The sequence below is a fragment of the Hemiscyllium ocellatum genome, chromosome 10 (genome assembly GCF_020745735.1).
Source record: "Hemiscyllium ocellatum isolate sHemOce1 chromosome 10, sHemOce1.pat.X.cur, whole genome shotgun sequence".
NCBI lineage: Eukaryota > Metazoa > Chordata > Chondrichthyes > Orectolobiformes > Hemiscylliidae > Hemiscyllium > Hemiscyllium ocellatum.
This window is the reverse complement of record NC_083410.1, coordinates 108,577,451-108,602,058: the sequence shown is the minus strand read 5'-3', so window position 1 is coordinate 108,602,058 and position 24,608 is coordinate 108,577,451. Positions and strand designations below refer to the sequence as shown.

Sequence of the window (24,608 nt, the reverse complement as noted above, 5' to 3'; positions counted from 1 at the left end):
TTCAATGTATCACAAGGTGTAGAATCTCTGGGTGAAATTTACTACAAAAGGTACAACTCAGAGATCAGGAAGGCTAGTCAAAGTGGTTGAAACAAAAAGACGTGAGCCATTTGTATAACATTTCCTGCCACAAGGCACTTAGACAAATAATTCCAAATGCAGACAACAGGGAGATAGTATTCGAGCCTCTTTAACTGAAGTGCATTAGGAGTGCTAGTTTAACCCCAGGACGAGATAAATAAATACCAACTCGTGACATTCTGCAAGAAAGCAAATATGACCTTGGCAGCCTTTGAGAGGTACCTCCTGCACAACCATTTTAATCTTCAGATAACTAAAAGCTCTGATGGTCAGAAGGTGAACTTTTTATCCGTGGCTCATTGCAGGACTGCCTGTCCCCCCTAACTCCCACACACATCCCCATCCCCGGTTTAAAAAAAGCCAGAGAATCTATAAGAGTATAACACTCAAACTCCCAGGTCAAAGTGACAAATCTACATTGCTCACATTTAAAGGTTGCCATCAAAGGTATATTACTCCAACTGATTATTCTGATGAAATTATTTAAGACCCGGCACAATTACACCTAAATCATGTTAGCTGAAAGGCAGAAATGCTAATGCTGGTCTTAAAAATGTGTTGTCAAAGAAATCCCACTTCTAGTTTGGAATCGTAGAGTATCTCTGTTACATGTTTTCAGCATACAGTACAAAGGAAGTGTCAAACTACTGCATTGATATATCTGCTCCTGGGATGTTGAAACTTTAGAGATGCCCCAAATTTGCAGATTAGATTAGGTTCCCTACAGTGTGGAAACAGGCCCTTTGGCCCAACAGGTCCATACTGACCCTTCAAGAGCAATCCGCCCTGACTAATGCACCTAACACTACAGGCAATTGAGCATGGCCAATTCACTTGTGGGAGGAAACCAGAGCACCCAGAGGAAACCCACGCAGACACGGGGAGAACGTGCAAACTGCACACAGACAGTTGCCTGAGGTGGGAATTGAACCTGGGTCCCTGACGCTGTGAGGCAGCAGTGCTAACCACTGAGCCAACGTGCCACCTTTGGATTATGACAATTTAATCAATGATGCTCATGATTCTATATGTTCAAATCTCCTTTTTCTATTTATGATGAATTAACCAGTTCTAAAATAGGGCTGATGGGGTTGGGAATACATCTTATGGCAAACCCTTGAGAGCAAAATAGTAAATGGGGTTCTTGTGCTGCAGCGGCAGTGTCCTTATCTCTGAACCAGTCAAAATTCAGGCTACGCAACTCAGAATTTGAATGTGGTTTTTAAAAGTTGGTTTAAAAATATTCCTCGAGAAGAGCGATAGCTTGGTGAAATTTTATTAATACAGCTGAGAATGGGCTTATCGCAAAAAAAAGAGCATTTTTAATTGAAGCGCTTAGTCCTGTGATTAAAATTGCCTATATGTGTTTAAAAGGTTCATCACATCTGTTGAAAATGAAACTTCTGGCAAAATTACCCCCTTGTCAGTGTTTGAAAATTAACACAATTAAATTCCCCGACATTGTCCAGAATCACTACTCAATTGGCAAGTGTTTTGACAGGAAACAAGTAAACGTCCATAATGCAGTTTAGTCTCTTACTCTCTCTTCTGGTAATATTTTCCTCTTTCCCCATTATATAATTGGTGCCAACCAGGCTTCGGGGCTCAGTCTTATCCACATGCCTAACATGTGACCCTCGGCAACAACAAATCACATTTATATGCCCAGTGCAGGAGGAAGATGTCTTGCTGCAGTTGTACAGAGACTGCCAGGATGTTTCCCCAGACTGGTAAGTCCAGAAAGAGTGTGCGCAGTCTCAATATAAGAGGTAGAGTATTTAAGCCTGAGATGAGGAGGCATTTCTTCACTGATGAGTGTTTGAGATTATTGACTGCGGGGGCTGGGGAATCTCAACCATTGTGCATGTTCAAAACGGAAACTGATAAACATCTGGAGATGCCATCATGGGAAACGGGAATAGTGACATATAGACAGATGATTAAGCATGATCTCTTTGAATGGTTTACAGTCCAGAGGGGCTGAACGGCCTCATTCTGCTCCACTTCCTATGTTTTCAAATCATTTCGAAGGAGGTAGAACACTCCCAAGTCAGTCCATAGGAACATTATCAGACCAGGCATGACATCCAACCACTGAAAGAGATCACAGGACAAGTGGCCAAAAGCTTGGTGAAAGGGTAGGCCGCAGGAACAATTCTGATTGGAGGAGATTGAAGTTAAGGCAGACCAACCTTGTGTCTATATAGACAAAGGCAGGCTTCCAAGAATAAAGAAAATGGAGGTGAGTGAGAGGCCAGAGTTGAAGGACTGTAGGGATTTGAGTCAGGGAGTGTCAGGAGGCTGGTCAAAGAAAAGGTCAGAAGTCACACGACACCAGGTTATAGTCCAACAGGCACTGCTCCTTCATCACATCCACTTCACCTGATGAAGGGGCAGCGCTCCGAAAGCTTGTGATTTCAAATAAACCTGTTGGACTATAACCTGGTGTGATCTGACTTCTGTCCTTGTCCATCCCAGTCCAACACCAGCACCTCCAGGTCAAGAAAAGGTGATATTCAAGATTCACAGACATGTATTTATATCATTGGCTTGCTACATTTATAGAGATTTCCTAACCAATCTGCTCAGAGATGTTATCACACACCTCTGCAGGAGGTGGGACTTAAACCAGCGCTGTCTGGCTCAGAGGTAGGGACATTACCACTGCAACTGAAGAGTCCCTTTACTGTTTAGATAGCATGGGCCTGCTATATGTTGCTTTCCCAACCCATCACCACAAAGAGAAACAGAAGAATTGAATCGACCATTTCTCTGGTCTCTTATGACTTGTATATTTAAAACATAAAGTTAATTTGGTTCCTTTTCTAGAACGCAGACCTAATTAAACATTTTATTTGGTTAAAAAGTGATAATTAGCTTTCATTTGAATGTTAATTGAAGCTGAACAACATATTGCTAGAACCTTTAATTGTGCTAATTGGGTCTAGACTGCACTTATTATTAACAATTTACATTCAAACAGTACACAGCTCTGTAATAAGGAGCAATAAATGATGGTGCAGCATTCTTAAATGACCTTTAGGAGCTCCACAAATATTAATTAGGAGACAATGTCCAAAGTACTGCCTGACATCAGTCCTGTCAACCATGCCACCAATTATCCCCTTCAGGTTGCTGCCAGCCCCCATGGCTCTCCTTTAACACAAACACTAATCATTACCAAAGATCCCATAAACCATTTGTACCACCTGTAGGATTTTGTGAAGAGTGCTGAGTGTTTGTACAGATGCCATACACTGGACACTGACAGTTCTAAATTTGTATTGGGTGCCTGTGGCACAAGGCAGCACTTTGCACAGTGACTGATAAACAAAGTGTGAGCTCGGGTTATACATGTCCTGGAGAGAAAAGGAAGACAGACAAGTGAAATATTCAGATTAGACACACAAGCTCTCTGAGAGCTGCTGTTACTTTCAGCAATAAGACCACCTCTGGTAATGGGCTCTTTATTATCGTGAATTTGGCAGTGAGACAATATCTTGTTTTTTCTCACGAAGGAGCTCTTGAGTTGATCACCAATTCTGACAGATTCTTACAAGCTACAGCCTGGACACTTGCTGGGTTCATGTCACCGTTTGTCAGAATCGACTTTGCACTCCCCCTGTCTGTGGTCAGTCTCACAAAGACTGTGTTTGTAGATTGTTCAAATGGAGTGGCCCACTCAATTCTGATCCGCTGCACTTTCACTCTGCTGTAATCTAACCTCTCTGTTGGCAGACACCGTAGATAAAAGGTACAACAGGCTGAGGAATTGAGGAATGGGTTCTTCACCCAACAGACAGAGCGGGGTTTCAGGGTCACCAAGTTGACAAAGTGAGGGCTGTTCAAACAGCAGGAAGATTGCTCAGTATTAAGTTTTCAAGATGCCTTGATTATGCCTTGCGTTCCTCAAGAGGCCTCTTCAGTTTGTAAAAATGTAGGCACTTTAAGCGTCTTGGCTAACAGCAATGTAAACATTGCGTTAAAAAAGTCTCAGACTTCTTTACTAGCAGTGGAAGAGGTGGCATGGGGGTAAGTGGTGAATTATGCTTTCTTCACACTGAAGAAAAAACCCAGTCTCGACTCCCACAGCAGCAATTCCGGCAGAAATTGTAAACGCTGACACAGCGGTTTATCAGCTCAATCATCAGGAATTTGCAGAATGCTTTTCATCCTGTTTTTACAGTGCCCTGCTCAAAAAGTCACAGCAAATGGCAGCAGAAAGGTCCAGTAGAAAGTCACACGAGTGTCAGACTCTATTGTTCATTCAGATCATGAAGTAGAAGTGTATGGAAAGGAGCTGCCAGAGGATGTGGTGGAGGCCAGTACAATACAATATTTAAAAGACATCTGGATGGGTACATAAATGGGAAGGCTTAGAGGGATATGGGCCAAGTGCTGGCAAATAGGACTAGATTAGTTTAGCATGTCTAGTTGGCATGGACGAGTTGGACCGAAGGGTCTGTGGGTATAATTGAGGACACTGCACAGAGGTTCATCCCCAAGAAAAGAAAGATTACCCGGGGAGGAATTAGACAGCCATGGCTGACAAAGGAAGTCAGGAAATGTATTAAAGAAAAAGAGAGATCCTATAAAGTGGCCAAGAGCTGTGGGAAATCAGAAGATTGGGAAGGCTACAAAAACAAACAAACAGAGGATAACAAAGAGAGAAATAAGGAAGAAGAGGATCAAATATGAAGGTAGGCTAGCCAGTAATATTAGAAATGATAGTAAAAGTTTCTTTCAATACATAAGAAACAAACGACAGGCAAAAGTAGACATTGGGCCACTTCAAACTGATGCTGGAAGCCTAGTGATGGGAGATAAGGAAATAGCTGGAGAACTTAACAAGTACTTTGCGTCAGTCTTCACAGTGGAAGACATGAGTAATATCCCAACAATTAAAGGGAGTCAGGGGGCTGAGTTGAGTATGGTTGCCATTACAAAAGAGAAAGTGCTAGAAAAGCTAAAAGGTCTTAAAATTGATAAATCTCCTGGCCCCGATGGGATACATCCTAGAGTTCTGAGAGAGGTGGCTGAGGAAATAGCGGAGGCATTGGTTGAGATCTTTCAAGAGTCACTGGAGTCAGGGAAAGTCCCGGATGATTGGAAGATTGCTGTTGTAACCCCCATGTTCGAGAAAGGATCAAGACAAAAGATGGAAAATTATAGGCCAATTAGCCTAACCTGGGTTGTTGGTAAAATTCTAGAATCCATCATTAAGGATGAGGTTTCTAAATTCTTGGAAGAGCAGAGTCTGATTAGAACAAGTCAACATGGATTTAGTAAGGGGAGGTCGTGCCTGACAAACCTGTTGGAATTCTTTGAAGAGGTGACAAGTAGGTTATACCAGGGAAACCCAGTGGATGTGGTCTATCTAGACTTCCAAAAGGCCTTTGATAAGGTGCCACACGGGAGGCTGCTGAGCAAGGTGAGGGGCAATGGTTTTCAAGATGAGCTACTGGGATGGATTGAGGATTGGCTGTCTGACAGAGGCAGAGAGTTGGGATAAAAGGTTCTTTTTTGGAATGGCAGCCGGTGACGAGCGGTGTCCCACAGGGTTCAGTGTTGGGGCCACAGCTGTTCACGTTATATATTAATGATCTGGATGAAGGGACTGGGGGCATTCTAGCGAAGTTTGCCGATGATACGAAGTTAGGTGGACAGGCAGGTAGTACTGAGGAAGTGGGGAGGCTGCAGAAGGATCTAGACAGTTTGGGAGAGTGATCCAGGAAATGGCTGATGGAATTCAACGTGAGCAAATGCGAGGTCTTGCACTTTGGAAAAAAGAATAAAAGCATAGACTACTTTCTAAACAGTGAGAAAATTCATAAATCCAAAGTACAAAGGGATCTGGGAGTGCTAGTCAAGGATTCTCTAAAGGTAAACATGCAGGTTGAGTCCGTGATTAAGAAAGCGAATGCAATGTTGTCACTTATCTCAAGAGGGTTGGAATATAAAAGCACCGTTGTGCTACTGAGACTTTATAAAGCTCTGGTTAGGCCGCATTTGGAGTACTGTGTCCAGTTTTGGACCCCACACCTCAGGAAGGACATACTGGCACTAGAACGTGTCTAGCAGAGATTCACACGGATGATCCCTGGAATGGTTGGTCGAACATACGAGGAACAGCTGAGGATCCTGGGAATGTATTCACTGGAGTTTAGAAGATTAAGGGGAGACTTAATAGAAACTTACAAGATTATACATGGCTTGGAAAGGGTGGACGCTAGGAAATTGTTTCCGTTAGGCGAGGAGACTAGGACCCGTGGACACAGCCTTAGAATTAGAGGGGGTCAATTCAGAACAGAAATGCGGAGACATTTCTTCAGCCAGAGAGTGGTGGGCCAGTGGAATTCATTGCCGCAGAGTGCAGTGGAGGCCGGGACGCTAAATGTCTTCAAGGCAGAGATTGATAGATTCTTGATATCACAAGGAATTAAGGGCTACGGGGAGAATGCGGGTAAGTGGAGTTGAAATGCCCATCAGCCATGATTGAATGGCGGAGTGGACTCGATGGGCCGAATGGCCTTACTTCCACTCCTATGTCTTATGGTCTGTTTCCGTGCTGTACTATCACTCGAGGAAACCTTTTCCAAGAGGGCAGGGAATGGGATAGAGGATGGAAACGCAGTGATGGAAATGTTCAATAAATCTGTAGCATTCTTGTACAAACCCTTTTCTAAACAGCTTTTAAATCATGCCCCTTCTAATCCCTGCTCACTCTGCCATCCGCCAAACATAGATCGCCATGATTCTGTTAACTGTTAGCGTGCTTTGTCAGGATTTCAAATTGAGCTAAACTTGGAAAATCCGACCTGTTGTAAGTTGCACTTGGAGGAGGAAGTCAGAAGTCACCTGACACCAGGTTATAGTCCAACAGGTTGATTTAAAATCACAAGTTTTTGGAGGGCTGTTTCTTTGTCAGGTGAACCATTCAAATCCCACCTGCTTCAGAGGTGTGTAAATAACATTTCTGAACAGTTTGATCAGAAAGTATAAAAGTGTAGAGAAGAGGGCTATTTGGTTCATACCAGCTCTCTGTAGAGGATATCTGGGGGAGGCAAAGTGACATAACTGTAATGTCACTGGGTTAATAACCCCATACTAATGCTCTGCTGAATCCCATCTTGGCAAATGGTGGTGAATTCAATAAAGCTCTAGAAGAAAAAGCTACTTAAAGTCTGGTTGAAGATTTGTAGCTCGGGTGTCCGTTGTTGTGGTTCTGCTCGCCGAGCTGGAAGTTTTTGCTGCAAACGTTTCGTTCCCTGGCTAGGGAACATCATCAGTGCTATTGGAGCCTCCTGTGAAGCGCTGCTTTGATGTTTCTTCCGGTATTTATAGTGGTTTGTTCTTGCCGCTTCCGGGTGTCAGTTTCAGCTGTAGTAGTTTGTATGTGGGGTCCAGGTTGATGTGTCTGTTGATGGATCATCTTGCCGTTTCCGGGTGTCAGTTTCAGCTGTAGTGGGGGTTTGTATATGGGGTCCAGGTCTATGTGTCTGTTAATGGAGGTTGTGGATGAATGCCATGCCTCTAGGAATTCCCTGGCTGTTCTCTGTCTGGCTTGTCCTATGATGGTAGTGTTTTCCCAGTCAAATTCATGTTCCTGGTTGTCTGAGTGTATGGCTACTAGGGATAGCTGGTCGTGTCGTTTTGTGGCTAGCTGATGTTCGTGGATGCGGATTGTTAGCTGTCTTCCTGTCTGTCCTATATAGTGTTTTGTGCAGTCCTTGCATGGTATTTTGTAAACTACGTTAGTTTGGCTCGTGCTGGCTATTGGGTCCTTTGTTCTAGTGAGTTGTTGTCTGAGTGTGGAAGTTGGCTTGTGTGCTGTTATGAGTCCTAAGGGTCGCAGTAGTCTGGCTGTCAGTTCTGAGACGCTCCTGACGTATGGTAGTGTGGCTAGTCCTTTTGGTTGTGGCATGTCCTCGTTCCGTGGTCTATCTCTTAGGCATCTGGTGATAAAGTCGCGTGGGTATCCGTTTTTGGCGAATACCTTGTATAGGTGTTCCTCTTCCTCTTTTCGCAGTTCTGGTGTACTGCAGTATGTTGTGGCTCTTTTGAATAGTGTCCTGATGCAGCTTCGTTTGTGTGTGTTGGGGTGGTTACTTTCATAGTTTAGGACTTGGTCTGTGTGTGTTGGTTTCCTGTGTACCCTTGTGGTGAATTCTCCGTTGGGTGTTCTCTCTACTAACACATCTAGGAATGGGAGTTGGCTATCCTTTTCCTCTTCTCTCGTGAATCGTATTCCTGTGAGTGTGGCGTTGATGATTCGGTGTGTTTTTTCTATATCTGTGTTTTTGATGATTACAAAGGTGTCATCGACGTATCTGATCCAGAGTTTGGGTTGGATTTGTGGTAGGGCTGTATGTTCTAACCTTTGCATAACTGCCTCTGCTATGAGTCCCGAGATTGGTGATCCCATGGGTGTTCCGTTGATTTGTTCGTATATCTGATTGTTGAATGTAAAGTGTGTGGTGAGGCACAGGTCTAGTAGTTTAAGTATGCCATCCTTGTTGATAGGTTCGGCCTCCTGTGTTCTGTTATGTATGTCCAGTAAGTTGGCTATTGTTTCTCTGGCTAGGGTTTTGTCAATTGATGTGAACAGTGCCGTCACGTCGAATGATACCTTGGTTTCTTCTTTGTCTATGTGTGTATTCCTGATGATGTCCAAGAATTCCTGTGTTGATTGTATGGAGTGTTTGGATCCGCTGACTAGGTGTTTCAGTTTTTGTTGTAGTTCTTTGGCTAGTTTGTATGCTGGTGTCCCTGGTAGTGATACTATGGGTCTGAGTGGGATGTCTGGTTTGTGTACTTTGGGTAGTCCGTAGAATCTGGGGGTGTTGTTGCTTTCAGGTTTCATTCTTTGCTGGTCCGCTTTGGTTATCTGTCCATTTTTTTGTAGATTCCTTAGTGTGTTGATTATTCTATTGGTGAGTTGTGGTGTGGGGTCGGAATCCTTCATTTGGTAGGTGTTGGTGTCTGCGAGTAGTTGTTGTGCTTTATTGATGTAGTCTGATTTATCCAAGATGACCGTCATTCTGCCTTTATCTGCCGGTAGTATGATTATGTTCTTGTCATTTTTCAGTGCTTTCAGTGCTTCCCTCTCCTTGGTGTTGAGGTTATGTGTATGTCGTTTTCTTATCATCATAGGTACGACCGTTTGTCTCACTGTTTGTTGTGTCTCTTCTGTCAGTCCATTGTTCCTGAGTGTGCATTCTAGTGCTGCTAGGAAGTCTGCTGTGTTGGCATCCTGTAGTTGTATTTGAGTCCCTTGGCCAGTATAGTTCTTTACATGTCAGTGAGCTGTCTGTGGGAGAGGTTTTTAACCCAGGTGTGTGTTGTAGTGTCCTCCTGTTTGTGGGTTAGTTTGTCCATTTTTTCTTTTAGTGCCGTTTTTTTGCGAAGTGTTGTCCTGTTCTGTCCTATAGTGATAGCCTGTTCTATGGTCCAGGTCCATTCCTGATTAGTGGTTTTTAAAATTAACGACTTTTGGCGCACAATTTCTTGCTTGTATTTGTGCAGTCGGATACCCACGCAACTTTATCACCAGATGCCTAAGAGATAGACCACGGAACGAGGACATGCCACAACCAAAAGGACTAGCCACACTACCATACGTCAGGAGCGTCTCAGAACTGACAGCCAGACTACTGCGACCCTTAGGACTCATAACAGCACACAAGCCAACTTCCACACTCAGACAACAACTCACTAGAACAAAGGACCCAATAGCCAGCACGAGCCAAACTAACGTAGTTTACAAAATACCACGCAAGGACTGCACAAAACACTATATAGGACAGACAGGAAGACAGCTAACAATCCGCATCCACGAACATCAGCTAGCCACAAAACGACACGACCAGCTATCCCTAGTAGCCATACACTCAGACAACCAGGAACATGAATTTGACTGGGAAAACACTACCATCATAGGACAAGCCAGACAGAGAACAGCCAGGGAATTCCTAGAGGCATGGCATTCATCCACAAACTCCATTAACAGACACATAGACCTGGACCCCATATACAAACCACTACAGCTGAAACTAACACCCGGAAACGGCAAGAAGATCCATCAACAGACACATCAACCTGGACCCCACATACAAACTACTACAGCTGAAACTGACACCCGGAAGCGGCAAGAACAAACCACTATAAATACCGGGAGAAACATCAAAGCAGCGCTTCACAGGAGGCTCCAATAGCACTGATGATGTTCCCTAGCCAGGGAACGAAACGTTTGCAGCAAAAACTTCCAGCTCGGCGAACAGAACCACAACAGAAAAAGCTACCTTAATGGCAACCACATAACCATTGACGATTGTCATAAAAACCCATCTGATTCACTAATATTCTTCAGGGAAGGAAATCTGTCATCCTTACCTGGTCTGGCATACATGTAACTGTAAAATGGCTGACTCTTATCTCTTATACAGCAGGTCATTCAGATCAAGGGGGAATTGGGGATGGGCAATAAATGTTGGCACAGCCAGGATACCCACACCCCAAAAATGAATAATAAAAATATAGAAATATTTTAAAAAGTTATGTCACTGGATATAATATGTTTAAATATGTTCTACATCACATTCCAACCTTCATTTTGTTCGTGGAGGTTGAATTGCACTGTGTGTCCTGGACAGAGAAATGACCTCAGGCATACAGTGAAGTCGGTGCCATATATTGTCACAGGGCTAGAACTGCCCAGGCTTTCAAATGTTCTGCCTTTATTCCCCACCATGGCAGGATTAAATTTGAAAATCTGTCTTTAAAACCCAGCCCTTGTATGAATGGTGATGAAACCATTGTTGATTGTCACAAACAAAAACAGCATTTGATTTACTAATCCCCTTCAGGGAAGGCAATCTTCCATCCTTATGCTGTCTGGGTACATGTGACTCCAGACCCACGGCAACGTGGTTGACGCTTAACTGCCCCCTAATATGGTCTAGAAAGCCACACAGTTCAAGGGGCAATTAGGAATTGGCATTAACGCCAGCCTGGCCAATGATCCCCACATTCCATGTAAGAATAAAGAAAAATAAAATTAATCTGTGCTGGTGTGTGTATTCCACATGAGTCTCCTCCATTCCCTCCCATACCCACCTCTGCCACCCTGCATTTTCAATGCCTAGCCCGCACATCCCGGGACAATTTAGCTTGGCTAATCCATCTAACCTGCACAGCTTTGGACTGTGGGAGGAAACCGGAGCACCCGGAGGAAACCCACGCAGACACAGGGAGAATGTACAAACTCCACACAGTCAGTCGCCTGAGGCCAGAATTGAACCGGGGTCCCTGTTGCTGTGAGGCATCAGTATTAACTACTGAGCCAATCATGCCACTCCTTGTTCCCAACTAGGCTTGTGGCCAGAGTATATTGCCCCAATTAAGCTCAAAAAGATTGGTAGAGATCAGTGGAATCACTAAAGCTTTACCAAGAATTCCGACCAAGGAGGATTGCATAATTTCATTGAACAGAATGAAACAAGCTGCAGTGTCTGGTATAATCTCTGTGAGACTGTGCTTGTTTCCTCAGGTATCTGGTTTGATTTTAGCAGCGTTTGTCCAGACCACTTGGCAGTCCCATGTAATCTCAACGCGTAGGATTTAGTATCTGCACACAGTGCACCAAGCATAGTGCATTAGCCCACATGTAGACAGCAGACTGTACGCCCACACAGCATTACAAATGCAATACGAACAATTGCACAGAATCCATGCGTGGGGTATGTACAGAGTGGGCTGACAGGGACACCATCCAAGCTCATTCGGCTTAAAATTGTCAGATTCAGAGGCCAGAAAACTGGATTGCTCTAAATAGCAGAAGAAACATTAATGATGTGAACCTACAATTGTCACTTAACACATACTAAATTAATGGTACAGTCAATTTCTACTCCATGTGGGAGGATCTGCAGTTCCGTGCCCTGATTTTCTCATAAACTGAGGCTCCTTTGAAGTTCTCACTTTGAGATTCAGGAGGGCCAACTCCGTTATACAAATCGTTAACAGATCTGAGCGAGCTAGACACCTCCCTGAGTAACACTTACAATAGATTTCAGCCCCTGTATCTCCAAGAGTTTGAGGGAAGCCTCGTAGCAGTTTCTCAGCTGACGTTTGAGACGCTCATCACAGCTCCCTCTTGCTATAGGTCCCACAGTGTGGATGATATCTGAAAACAAAAAGGAACAAAGATATTCCATCAGGATCGCGGAAAGTAACAGCAAAGCAGGAAACCCTCTTGCCCACTGTGACTGTGTCACCTCCAGCCATTATGCCATTTCTCTTAAATCTCGCACTCGTCATAAATCAGCCATTACAAAAGTGAATTCATCCACTAAATCACTGCATTGTTACCTTTACTGTTTTCTATTTATTCATGCATGGGATATGCAATTCACCCAGCCCTAATTGCCCTTGGAGGTGATGGTGAGTTGCACCCTGCAGCCAAGGTCAAAAGTCACGCGACAGCAGTTTATTGTCCAACAGGGTTTATTTGAAATCGTGAGCTTTTGGAGCACTGCAACTTTGCCGGACGTAAATGCTCCGAAAGCTTGTGATTTTAAATAAACCTGTTGGACTATAACCTGGTGTCGCGTGACTTTTGATTTTGCCCACTTCAGTCCAACACCGGCACCTCTGCACTAAGGCTACCTTCTGTATCCATTGCTGTACAGGTGGGGTAGCGCCACCCATAATGTGGAAGGTAATTCCAGGATACTGACCCAGTGACATGGAAAGAACAACAAAATGTGTGACTTGGATGCAAGGTTGTGGGTGGCAATATTTCCCTGTACCTGCCTTGGCCTGTAGGTGATAGGGGACATCGGATGGAAGGTGCTGTTGGAAGGGGCTTGGTAGGTTTTTGCATTGTTGTGATCCCAGCTGGTGATAATACCAGACAGACCATAACTCAGAGTGAAAAATGGCTGAACAGGTTAGAATGTTTATTTATTTGAGTTTGGTCACTGTAAGTGTTCAATCATTGAGCATGTTCACACAAGGTTGTCAGTAATCTCTTAACAAAAGTACACAAGTTTATTACGTAGAAGAAATAGGTATGTGTATTTTTCACATAGATCAATTTTGAAAGGTCTTAACATTAACAGGAAAAGAATATTCAACTCTTTTCCAAGTAATATCCTTCACAGATACTCAATCCCAATAAATGCTGATTTCTATCTCAGCTCTTTAACGTCTAACTCAAATGGCTCCACCCAGTCCTTCTCTTCGTAGCAACTTATGGCATCTTGACAGCTCTGATGGCCTGTACATTGCTTCTAAAATTCTGACACACGGGAGATTTCCACCAACTTTCACAGCCTAAAGACTTCTAAAAGCTACAAAACTGTTACTAGGATGATCTCGCTTTCTCTGAACTCAACATAGTAGTGGTCTCTGGGTCTTGTGTTGCTGTGTCATGAAGCACAACATTGTATACATTTAATGATTAACTCCCAGATAGCAGTTTGAGTCACTTAAGTCATGTGTTGTTTTGGAAAAGCGGTCTTCAATTCAATGTCCAAATGGACTTTATGATTTTTGTATATAAAAATAACTTTCATTTTCACAGAACTGAAAAGTAAAATCTATTTTCACTCCACTTTTGAATCCAGATTCTCAAATAATAACAATATATTACAAACCTAGAGTGCACCAGTGCATCTTGTAGATGGTACACACTACTTCTCCTATGCGTCAGAGGTGGAGGGAGTGAAAGTTTAATATGGTGAACAGGGTGCAACCAAACAGGGTGTTTGTCTTGGATCGTCTTGGAGCTGCACTCATCCAGATGAATGGGGAGTATTCTGACTTAAGTCTTGTAGACAGTGGATGGCTTTGGGAAGATAAGAGGTGAGTTACTAGCCGCAAAATTTCCAGTCTCGAAACGGATTCCTGAATCCATAGGTATTTATCTGGCTTCTCCAGTTAAGTTTCTGGCTAGTGGAAACCCCCAGAATGTTAGTAGTGGAGGATTCAACAATAGTAATGCCTAGGAGAGAATGGTTAGAATCTCCCTTGTTGGAGATGGTTATTGTCTGCTACTCATGTGGCATGAATGTTAGTAACTGAACCCTGGATGTTGTCCAGGTCTTCATCATAGAATCCCAACAGTGTAGAAGCAGGCCTTTTGACCAATGAAGTTCACATTGACCCTTTGAAGTGTCAGGAGTGAAGCAAAGGCTGCTGGGAAGGATACATTTTCCCGCATTAAAAAGGTACTTACCTGGGGAGTCAGGCCTCTATTTAGCCAGAGCGGCGAGGAGAGAAGGAGGAGTGAAGTGAGGGCTGCCGGGAAGGTAAGGGTTTAATATATATTTGGGCAGTGGCTAAGTCCGAGATACTACACGTGTTGTATCTCCCTCCCGCCCCCCTTCCTCTAACCGAAAGAAAAAGACCCTGTAAGGTAAGGCTTTTATTTCTTATCTTTATTTTTCATTTAGTTAAATGCATTGTTTGGTTTCAGTTAGTTGATATAAAGCTAAGCTTACAATGGCAGGGGACCTCAGACCCATGGCACGTGACTATTGCTTGATCTGGGAGCTTAGGAACGTGGCTGACATTCCTGTCTCTTACACTTGCAGGAAGTGTGTCCAGCTGCAGCTGTCGTTTGACCACATGACAGCTCTGGATCTGCAGATGGACTCACTGTGGAGCATCCGCGATGCTGAGGAGGTCGTGGATAGCACGTTTAGTGAACTGGTCACACCGCAGGTTAGAATTGCTGAGGGAGACGGTGAATGGGTGACCAAAAGACAGAAAAAGATAAGGCAGGCAGTGCAGATGTCCCCTGCAATCATCTCCCTCCAAAACAGGTATACTGTTTTGGATACTGTTGGGGGAGATGGCTCACCAGGGGAGGGCAGCAGTTGCCAGGATCATGGCACCGTGGCAGGCACTGCTGTTCAGGAGGGCGGGAAAACGACTCGTAGGGCCATAGTCAGAGGGGATTCTATTGTGAGGGGAGTAGATATGTGGTTCTGTGGCCAAAAACAGGACTCCCGGATGGTATGTTGCCTCCCAGGTGCTTGGGTCAGGGATGTCATCGATCGGCTGCAGAGCATTCTAAAAGGGGAGGGTGAGCAGCCAGTGGTTGTGGTGCACATAGGGGAGGACCTCAAAGTAGTGATCTCGGGATTACTACCAGTGCCACATGCTAGCCAACGTAGAAATGAAAAAATAGGCAGGATGAACACGTGGCTTGAGAGATGGTGTAAGAGGGAGGGCTTCAGATTTGTTGGACGTTAGTACCAGTTCTGGGGAAGGTGGGACTATTACAAAAGGAACGGTCTACATCTAAACCAGACTGGAACCAATGTCCTTGGGGGAGTTTTTGCTACTGCTGTTGGGGAGGTTTTAAGCTAATATGTGACAGGGGACTGGGAACCAGAAGAGAAAACAAGTAGACAGAGAGGTGGAGACTGGAGACTGTAAGAATTATGAAGATAGCATTAATAATGGGAAGAGTAGGCAGAGAGCAGGTGAGCGCAAAAGAACTGGTGGCCTGAAATGCATCTACTTTAATGCAGAAAGTATAGTGTGTAAGGCAGATGAACTTAGGGCTTGGATTGGTGCCTGGGAGTATGACATTATTGCCATCACAGAGACTTGGTTGAAGGAAGGGCATGATGATTGGCAACTAAATGTTCCAGGATATACACGCTTCAGACAGGACAGGGAGGGAAGTAAAAGGGGGGGTGGAGTTGCATTGCTGGTCAGGGATGATATCACGGCTGTGTTAAAGGAGGACACTATTGCGGGCTTGGGTAGTGAGGCATTATGGGTGGAGCTGAGAAATAAGAAGGGTGCAGTTACATTGTTGGGGCTGTATTACAGACCTCCCAACAGTGAGCGTGAGGTAGAAGAACAAATAGGTCAACAGAATATGAATAGATGTAGAGGCAATAGGGAGATGGGAGGTTTTAATTTTCCCAACATTGACTGGGATACTTAGTATCAGAGGTCTGGATGGGGCAGAATTTGTACGAAGTGTCCAGGAGAGTTTTCTAGAGCAGTATATCAATAGTCCGACGAGGGGAAGGGCCATATTGTGCCTGATACTGAGGAACGAGCCAGGACAAGTAGTAGAAGTTGCTGTGGGGGGATTTCTTTGGGAACAGTGACCACAATTCTGTAAGTTTTAAAATACTCGTAGATAAAGAAGAGAATGGTCCTAAGGGAAGAGTACTAAACTGGGCCAAGGCCAATTATATCAAAATGAGGCAGGAGCTGGGAAATGTAGATTGGACACAGCTATTTGAACGGAGGTCCACATTTGATATGTGGGAGGCTTTCAAAGATAGGTTAACGGTAGTGCAGGATAGGCATGTCCAGTTGAAAGCAAAGGATAGGAAGGGCAAGATTCGTGAACCATGGATAACAGGAGAAATTGTATGACTAGCCAAGACGAAAAGGGAACCATACATAAGGTCTAGGCAGCTAAGAACAGAATGGGCTTTGGAGGAATATCAGAAGAGCAGGACAAGTCTTAAACAAGGAATCAAGCGGTTGAAGAGGGGTTATGAAATAGCTTTAGCAAGCAGAATTAAGGAAAATCCCAAAGCATTTTATTCTTATATAAGAAGCAAGCATGTAACGAGAGAAAGGATTGGTCCACCAAAAGATAATGAAGGAAGGCTGTGTGGCGAACCTGAGAGAATGGGTGAGATTCTGAATGATTACTTTGCATCAGTGTTCACTGAGGAGAGGAACATGATGATATTAGAGATGGAAGTTTGATTAGTCTGGATCACGTTGGTATAAGTAGGCAAGATGTGTTGGTAGGCTAGAGGTTATTAAGATGGACAAATCCCCAGGACTGGATGGGATCTATCCCAGGTTGCTGAAGGAGGCGAGAGAGGAAATAGCTGGGGCCCTGACAGGTATCTTTGTGGCAGCTTTAAACAAAGGTGACGTGCCAGAGGACTGGAGGGTAGCTTATCTTGTCCCCCTGTACAAGAAGGGTAGTAGGGAAATTCCGGGTAACTGCAGACCAGTGAGCTTGACGTCAGTGGTGGGGAAGTTGCTGGGGAGGGTACTAAGAGATAGGATCTATTTATATTTAGAAAAGAGTGAGCTTATCAGTGATAGGCAACATGGTTTTGTGCGGGGGAGATCGTGCCTTACCAACATAGAGTTCTTTGAGGAAGTGACCAAGTTATTAGATGAAGGAAGGGCTGTTGATGACATATACATGGACTTTAGTAAGGCGTTTGATAAGGTTCCCCATGGTAGACGAATGGAGAAAGTGAAGTCACATGTGTGCAGGGTGTTCTGGCTGGGTGGATAAAGAACTGGTTGAGCGACGGGAGACAGAGTAGTAGTTGAAGGGAGTTTCTCGAAATGGAGAAAGGTGACCAGTGGTGTTCCACAGGGGTCAGTGTTGGGGCCACCATTGTTTGTGATATACATAAATGATCTGGAGGAGGGCATTGTTGGTATGATCAGCAAGTTTGCAGATGACATGAAGATTGGTGGAGTAGCAGAAAGCATAAGGGACTGTCAAAGAATACAGGAGGGTATAGATAGACTGGAGAGTTGAGCAGAAAAGTGGCAGATGGCTTTCAATCCAGATAAATGTGAGGTGATGCATTTAGGCAAGTCTAATTCTAGAGAAAATTCTACAATGAATGGAAGAGCCTTGGGAAAAGTTGCTGAGCAGAGAGATCTGGGAGTTCAGGTCCATTGTCCCCTGACGTTTGCTACACAGGTGGATAGAGTGGTCAAGAAGGCATATAGTATGCTTGCCTTCATTGGATGGGATATTGAGTAGAAGAGCTGGCAAGTCATGTTAACATTATACAAGACATTGGTTCGGCCACACTTAGAATATTGTGTACAGTTCTGGTCGCCATAAAAGGATGTGGATGCTTTGGAGAGGGTGCAGAGGTTTATGAGGATGGAAGGTGCTAGCTATGAAGAGAGGATGACTAGGTTAGGTTTATTTTCACTAGAAAAAAGGAGATTGGGGGGGACCTGATTGAGGTCTACAAAATCATGAAGGGTATAGACAGGGTGGATAGAGACAAGCTTTTTCCCCAGGGTGAAGGATTCACTAACGAGAGGTCATGCTTTCAAGGTGAGAGATGGAAAGTTTAAGGAGGATACATGTGGCAAGTACTTCACAAGAGGGTGGTGGGCATTTGGAAGATGTTGCCAACAGATGTGATAGAGGAAGGCATGGTAGATTCATTTAAGATGCATCTGGGCAGATGCATGAGTAGTGGGGAGCAGAGGGATACAAATGCTGAGGAATTGACCAACAGTACATTTGGATCGGCTCAGGCTTGAAGGGCCTATTCCTGGGCTGTAAATTTTGTTTGTTTGTTTGTGTATCCTACCCAGATCCACCTCCCTACCCTATAACCCTGCATTTCCCATGACTAATCCATCTACCATGCACATCCCTGGATACTATGGAGCAATTTAGCTTGGCCCATCCACCTAACCTGCATATTTTTGGACAATGGGAGGAAACTCACACTGGCAACGGGGAGAATGTACAAACTGCACACAGATAGTTGCCCAAGGGTGGAATCGAACTCAGGTCCCTGGTGCTGGGAGATAGCAGTGCTGACCACTAAGCCACTGTGCCGCCCACTGGGCTGTCTTGCTGTGTCCAGACATCGATTCCATCAGTAGTCACAAATGCTACAGAATACATTTTTGCAATCTCTTAATCTGATGTTTTACTGTTCAACTTTACCAAATTCTGCAAAATAAGTGCGGGCTGTGATGAAAGCTCACTGATATATACTTATTATTTGGAAACTTAACCACAAACGCGGAAGAGGAATTGATTTAATCTTTCAGTCCTATTCTGCAATTCGATTATAGCTGAATTGTTTCTCAACCCCACTCTCCTGCCTTCTTCCCATAATCCCTGATCCCCTTCACAACCAAGAATCTATCTACCTCTGTCTTAAATACACTCAATGACTTGGTACCACAGCTCTCTGCAGCAATGAGTTCCACAGAGTCACCACCCTCTGGCTGAAGAAATTCCTCTTCATCTCAGTTCTCAAGGGTCGTCCCTTCCCTCTGAGGCTGTGCCCTCGGGTCCGAGTCTCTCCTAATCATGGAAACATCTTCTCCAGGTCCACTCTACTCAGTATTCTGGAAATCTGAATATGATGACTGTTTATCCTTTTGCATATTAACCGTCTGTGGAATGGAATCTCATATTATTGAAGATTACTTGAAAACTTTTGTTATAAATTCTGTGTCTTAAAACCTTATACTCCACAACCACCTGATGAAGGAGCAGCGCTCCGAAAGCTAGTGCTTCCAAATAAACCTGTTGGACTATAACCTGGTGTTGTGTGATTTTTAATTTGGGATATTGAAAGTAACCATTGACCTTACTGCTGATAACAGATAATATACGGCCCTATGTTGACACAGGAAGCCAAATGCACCTCCATACTAACAACAAAGGCGATCATAATTGGGTTGTTCTGCTAACCAATATGCTTATGGCGGATCTAACTATAGACTTAACTGTACTTTCCCTCCTGCCGCCCATAACCCTTGACTCCCTCCTGAATCAAAAATCAAATCTCATTGACCTTGATTATATTCCATGATCCACTGTGCTCTATGGAAGGGAATACCAAACACTTAGAACTCCCTGAGAGAAGAAATTCCTCCACAGTCTAATTATAGAATACCTAACTGAAGGAAAAAAATCCTCAGAATCTTAGATTTTCCGACTGGGTCTCATTCTTACTGATATTTCACACTGTCCAAGTGACTACTTTCTAAAAGCTGAACATATTTTTGTTTCCTGAAAATTTTTAAAAAGAATTTATTCTTGGGATGTGGGTGCCACTGGCTAAGTCACCATTTCTTACCCATCCCTAATTGCCCTTGGGGGGTGAGCTCCCTCCCTGACCCCTTGCAGTCCATTTGATACAGGCACCCCCACAGTGCTGTGGGAGAGATAGTTTCAGGATGTGGACCATAGTGACATGGAAGGAATGATGATGTGGTGTCAAGTAAGGATGGGCATGTCTCAGAGAGGGAGCTGTGGATAAAGTCAGATCCTGTTGAAAATCAGCCATTTCTGACATGTCCCATCAAGTATTTCCCAACACAGTTCAGCCTGAACACAGCTTATTGTATAACCTATTCCTGATGAAGGGCTTTTGCCCAAAACGTCGATTTTCCTGCTCCTTGGATGCTGCCTGACCTGCTGTGCTTTTCCAGCACCACTCTCATCTAGACTCTGCTTTCCAGCATCTGCAGTCCTTGTTTTTACCTTGTTGTGTAACTTGTTGAGGATGTGAACTATTGGCATCGTAAGGAGGGTCAGAGAATCATAGATTAACGGTGTGGAAACAGACCTTTTGGCCGAACAAGTCTACACCAATACTCCGAAGAATATCCCACCCCAACCCATTCCCCTACCCAATCATCTTATATTTACGGGGAGAAAGTGAGGTCTGCAGATGCTGGAGATCAGAGCTGAAAATGTGTTGCTGGAAAAGCGCAGCAGGTCAGGCAGCATCCAAGGAACAGGAAATTCGATGTTTCGGGCACAAGCCCTTCTTCAGGAATGTGGAAAGATAAAAGGTAGGGAGGAGGGACTTGGGGGAGGGGTGTTGGAAATGCGATAGGTGGAAGGAGGTTAAGGTGAGGCCGGAGTGGGGTGGGGGCGGAGAGGTCAGGAAGAAGATTGCAGGTTAGGAAGGCGGTGCTGAGTTCAAGGGTTGGGACTGAGACAAGGTGGGGGGAGGGGAAATGAGGAAACTGGAGAAATCTGCATTCATCCCTCGTGGTTGGAGGGTTCCTAGGCAGAAGATGAGGCGCTCTTCCTCCAGTCGTCGTGCTGCCATGGTCTGGCGATGGAGGAGTCCAAGGACCTGCATGTTCTTGGTGGAGTGGGAGGGAAAGTTGAAGTTTTGAGCCACGGGGTGGTTGGGTTGGTTGGTCCGGGTGTCCCACAGGTGTTCTCTGAAACGTTCAGCAAGTAGGCGGCCTGTCTCCCCAATATAGAGGAGGCCACATCAGGTGCAGCGGATGCAATAGATGATGTGTGTGGAGGTGCAGGTGAATTTGTGGCGGATATGGAAGGATCCCTTGGTGTCTTGGAGGGAAGTAAGGGGGGAGGTGTGGTTGCAAGTTTTGCATTTCTTGCGGTTTCAGGGGAGTGGAGGTTGGGTTGGTGGGGGGTGTGGACCTGACAAGGGAGTGGTCTTTTCGGAACACTGATAGGGGAGGGGAGGGAAATATATCCCTGGTGGTGAGGTCCGTTTGGAGGTGGCGGAAATGACGACAGATGATACGATGTATACGGAGGTTGGTGGGGTGGTAGGTGAGGACCAGTGGGCTTCTGTCCTGCCCACATATACAAATGGTTCTCATACACAAATTTAAATCAAATCAGGTACAGTAAGAAAAATAAAGAGAGACACAGATTAGATTGAAGGGGAGAAAAAGAATGGGAATTGGAAGCATTTTTAACATTTCAAACAACATGCAGCCCTGAGTCTTTGTTAATTGTTTGCATTAACAATGATCACGCCATTGTAAAAGGAATGTATGCTCTTAATTTCAGAACTTGACTTTCTGTGGGAAGCTTAGTTTGTAACTAACATCCTAATCCAACAAGCTCTTAAAAATAGCCAGGCAGTCAAATATTACATTATTATTGGAGCAAAATGGTGGAGAGATATAAACCAATTCGCAAATTCTGGAAACTCGCAACCCACAGCATATCCTTTAATCCCATGAATCTGCCCAGTGCTTTACACAGTAATCACAGTGTTCATCATTAACACATCATTATTTGCCCTCAATAGTTTGGCCCAGTAGCTTTCCAGCTCACTACAGTCCAAAACTCAAAAGAAATTGTGTTTTACAATAATGTATTACTGCTTTTTGATAGGCAGGCCTTATACATTCCATTAGCTTCTTAAATAGAAAATTTGATGAGCGTATTGACAGCATCATTTACATTAATGAAAACAGTTCTATTAATGAATTCACCGTTTGATGTATGTTAACTGTTACAGGGGCTATATCTGAACTGCTGAAAATGTGTTGCTGGTCAAAGCACAGCAGGCCAGGCAGCATCTCAGGAATAGGGAATTCAACGTTTCGAGCATAAGCCCTTCATCAGGAATGAGAGAGAGTAGCCAAGCAGGCTAAGATAAAAGGTAGGGAGGAGGGACTTGGGGGAGGGGCGATGGAGGTGGAATAGGTGGAAGGAGGTCAAGGTGAGGGTGATAGGCTGGAGTGCCTCCCTCTACAAAGAAGCTCTCTTCCTCCCTCTACAAAGAAGCTCTCTTCCTCCCTCTACAAGAGAAGCTCTCTTCCTCCCTCTACAAGGTCCCTCCTCCCTACCTTTTATCTTAGCCTGCTTGGCTACTCTCTCTCATTCCTGATGAAGGGCTTATGCTCGAAACGTCGAATTCCCTATTCCTGAGATGCTGCCTAACCTGCTGTGCTTTGACCAGCAACACATTTTCAGCTGTGATCTCCAGCATCTGCAGACCTCATTTTTTACTCGAAGATTTTAACCTACTGCGAATCCTCTTGCAAGGATGCCTTCCTTGAAGAAGCTCTCTTCCTCCCTCTACAAGGACCCACCCCACTCCGGCCTATCACCCTCAAAATGGAAAAGTCACTGGGTGACCCAGATATATAACTAAAGGGCTGAGCAGCAGAAGGTACATGAGAAAAGCCATTGTGAGCCATGGCTGGAAACATGCCCCAAAACTCCCTGGAAATAACACTCAGTCTGACAACAGGAAAATTCAGCCCATTATCTTTGCATGATAAACACATAGGTACAACTCTGTTGGAAAATACAGGAACTCTGATGCATTGCTCTGGGACAGGGGAAATATTCTTTTAGGCTTATTTGTTGTTGCTGCCTTTCTCAAGAGATGCATTTGAATCACATCTAGCCTGGAAGATTGGAGGGTATTCTCAGTTTCATTATTCCCTACTGCTCTACAACAGATTTGTCTAATTTGGAATGGATTCAAACCCTCATTAATGCACTGTCCGTGAAATAGGCACTTGGGACTAAAATTAAAAAGTACTTTAGTTTTATCATATAGTTTAGGGGAGGCAATGGTGTTATCGCTCTGCTGCTAATCCAGACACACCAGGTAATTTTCTGGAGATCTGGGTTCTAGCATTATAACTCTAGTTTTGTAATTAATTCTTTTTTCATTCATGGGGTGAATCATCACTGGCCAGGGCAACATTTCCCATCCCTAATTGCCCTGAGGGGGCAATTAAGAGTCAACCATGTTGCTCTGGGTCTGGAGTCACGTGTCAACTAGACCAGGGTAGGTAAAGATGGCAGTTTCCTTCCCTAAAGTGCACGAGTGAACTAGGTAAGTTTTCCAAACAATCGACAATTATTAATCAGGCTCTTAATTCCAGATTTCCTTTTATTGAATTCAAATTCTATCATCTGTCATGGCAGGACTTGAACCCGAGTTACCTGGGGCGGTCTCTGGATTAATAGTCCAGTGATAAAACAACCAGACCATCATCTCCAACTTTGAGGAACTTATGAGGAAAATTACTTTTGAGGAACAAGAAATTACCTTCCCCTGTTTAGAACAAAACTATGTGAAACACTATAAAACTGGCTGGAAACAAAAAAGAAGTACTTTTTAATTTTAATCCCAAGTGCCTGCTTCACGGAGCGCGTATTAATGTAAGTTTGAAATCCATTCCAAATGAGACAAATCTGTTGTAGAGCAATAGGGAATAAGCAAACAGAGACAGACTTTAGGGCAAAGTGTGTCTTTTTCTAAGATCCTGTAATAATCTCTATTGTAAATGTATAAACAGTCATGGATCCAAAACTGTTAATTGGGTATGTTCTCCTCAAATGATGAGTGTTAAAAAGTAATGAGATGAAATGGCACAACTCCAATTCCTGGTTGCCCTTCAACTCTTGCTGTTAATTTGTTTTTTGTGCATCAAAGTGGTTAGCATGTGCTCTGGGGGCCTCAGGAGCTGTTCGATAAGGTTCCTGTGACATTTCGAGTCTTTTTCATCATACTTCTCAATGATTATTTGGACTTGTCAGATAACCCTCACAAATCAGCTACAATTCCTCATAGTTTCCTTAGTAACCACTGAACCTTAATCACCTTTACACATTGCATTTAGTTTAAGACCTCCTGGATCTCCCTCATTTGTGATGGATGAATAAAGTATCAATTTTAGACACTTTTTAAAAATTTCAACGCACCGAGTGAATTCATTCAACAAGAGATCAAGCTGTAAATGAGTAAGGCATATAATATTGATAGATAGACAGTAGAAATCCTTCACTATAATTTCTCAAGTGGGAAAAAGTATAAGCTCACCGTTTCAATATTACATTGAAATGCTGTGCACTCTTTTGCCTCAAAGGTTGCACTTTGGAACCTTAATTAATTAAAGCTCTTTCTTGGAATTCAAACTGTATTTCCAAACTTCCAAGATTTTCAGACTGAAAGGTTCCTTCTTTCAAAACCTCGCCAAACCGGAGTTCGATTTGT

General features: G+C 44.0%; 1 protein-coding gene across 3 annotated transcripts in view; it reads right to left on the bottom strand.

The window, feature by feature from the left end:
• LOC132819895 (ADP-ribose glycohydrolase MACROD1-like) overlaps nt 1-24,608 on the bottom strand; it is a 960,330-nt gene that overhangs the window by 315,789 nt on the left and 619,933 nt on the right. For all 3 annotated transcript variants that reach the window (XM_060831849.1, XM_060831850.1, XM_060831851.1), the window contains exon 7: nt 12,144-12,265. In XM_060831849.1, coding sequence (XP_060687832.1) covers nt 12,144-12,265 — 122 coding nt within the window. The remainder of the gene's footprint in view (nt 1-12,143; nt 12,266-24,608) is intronic.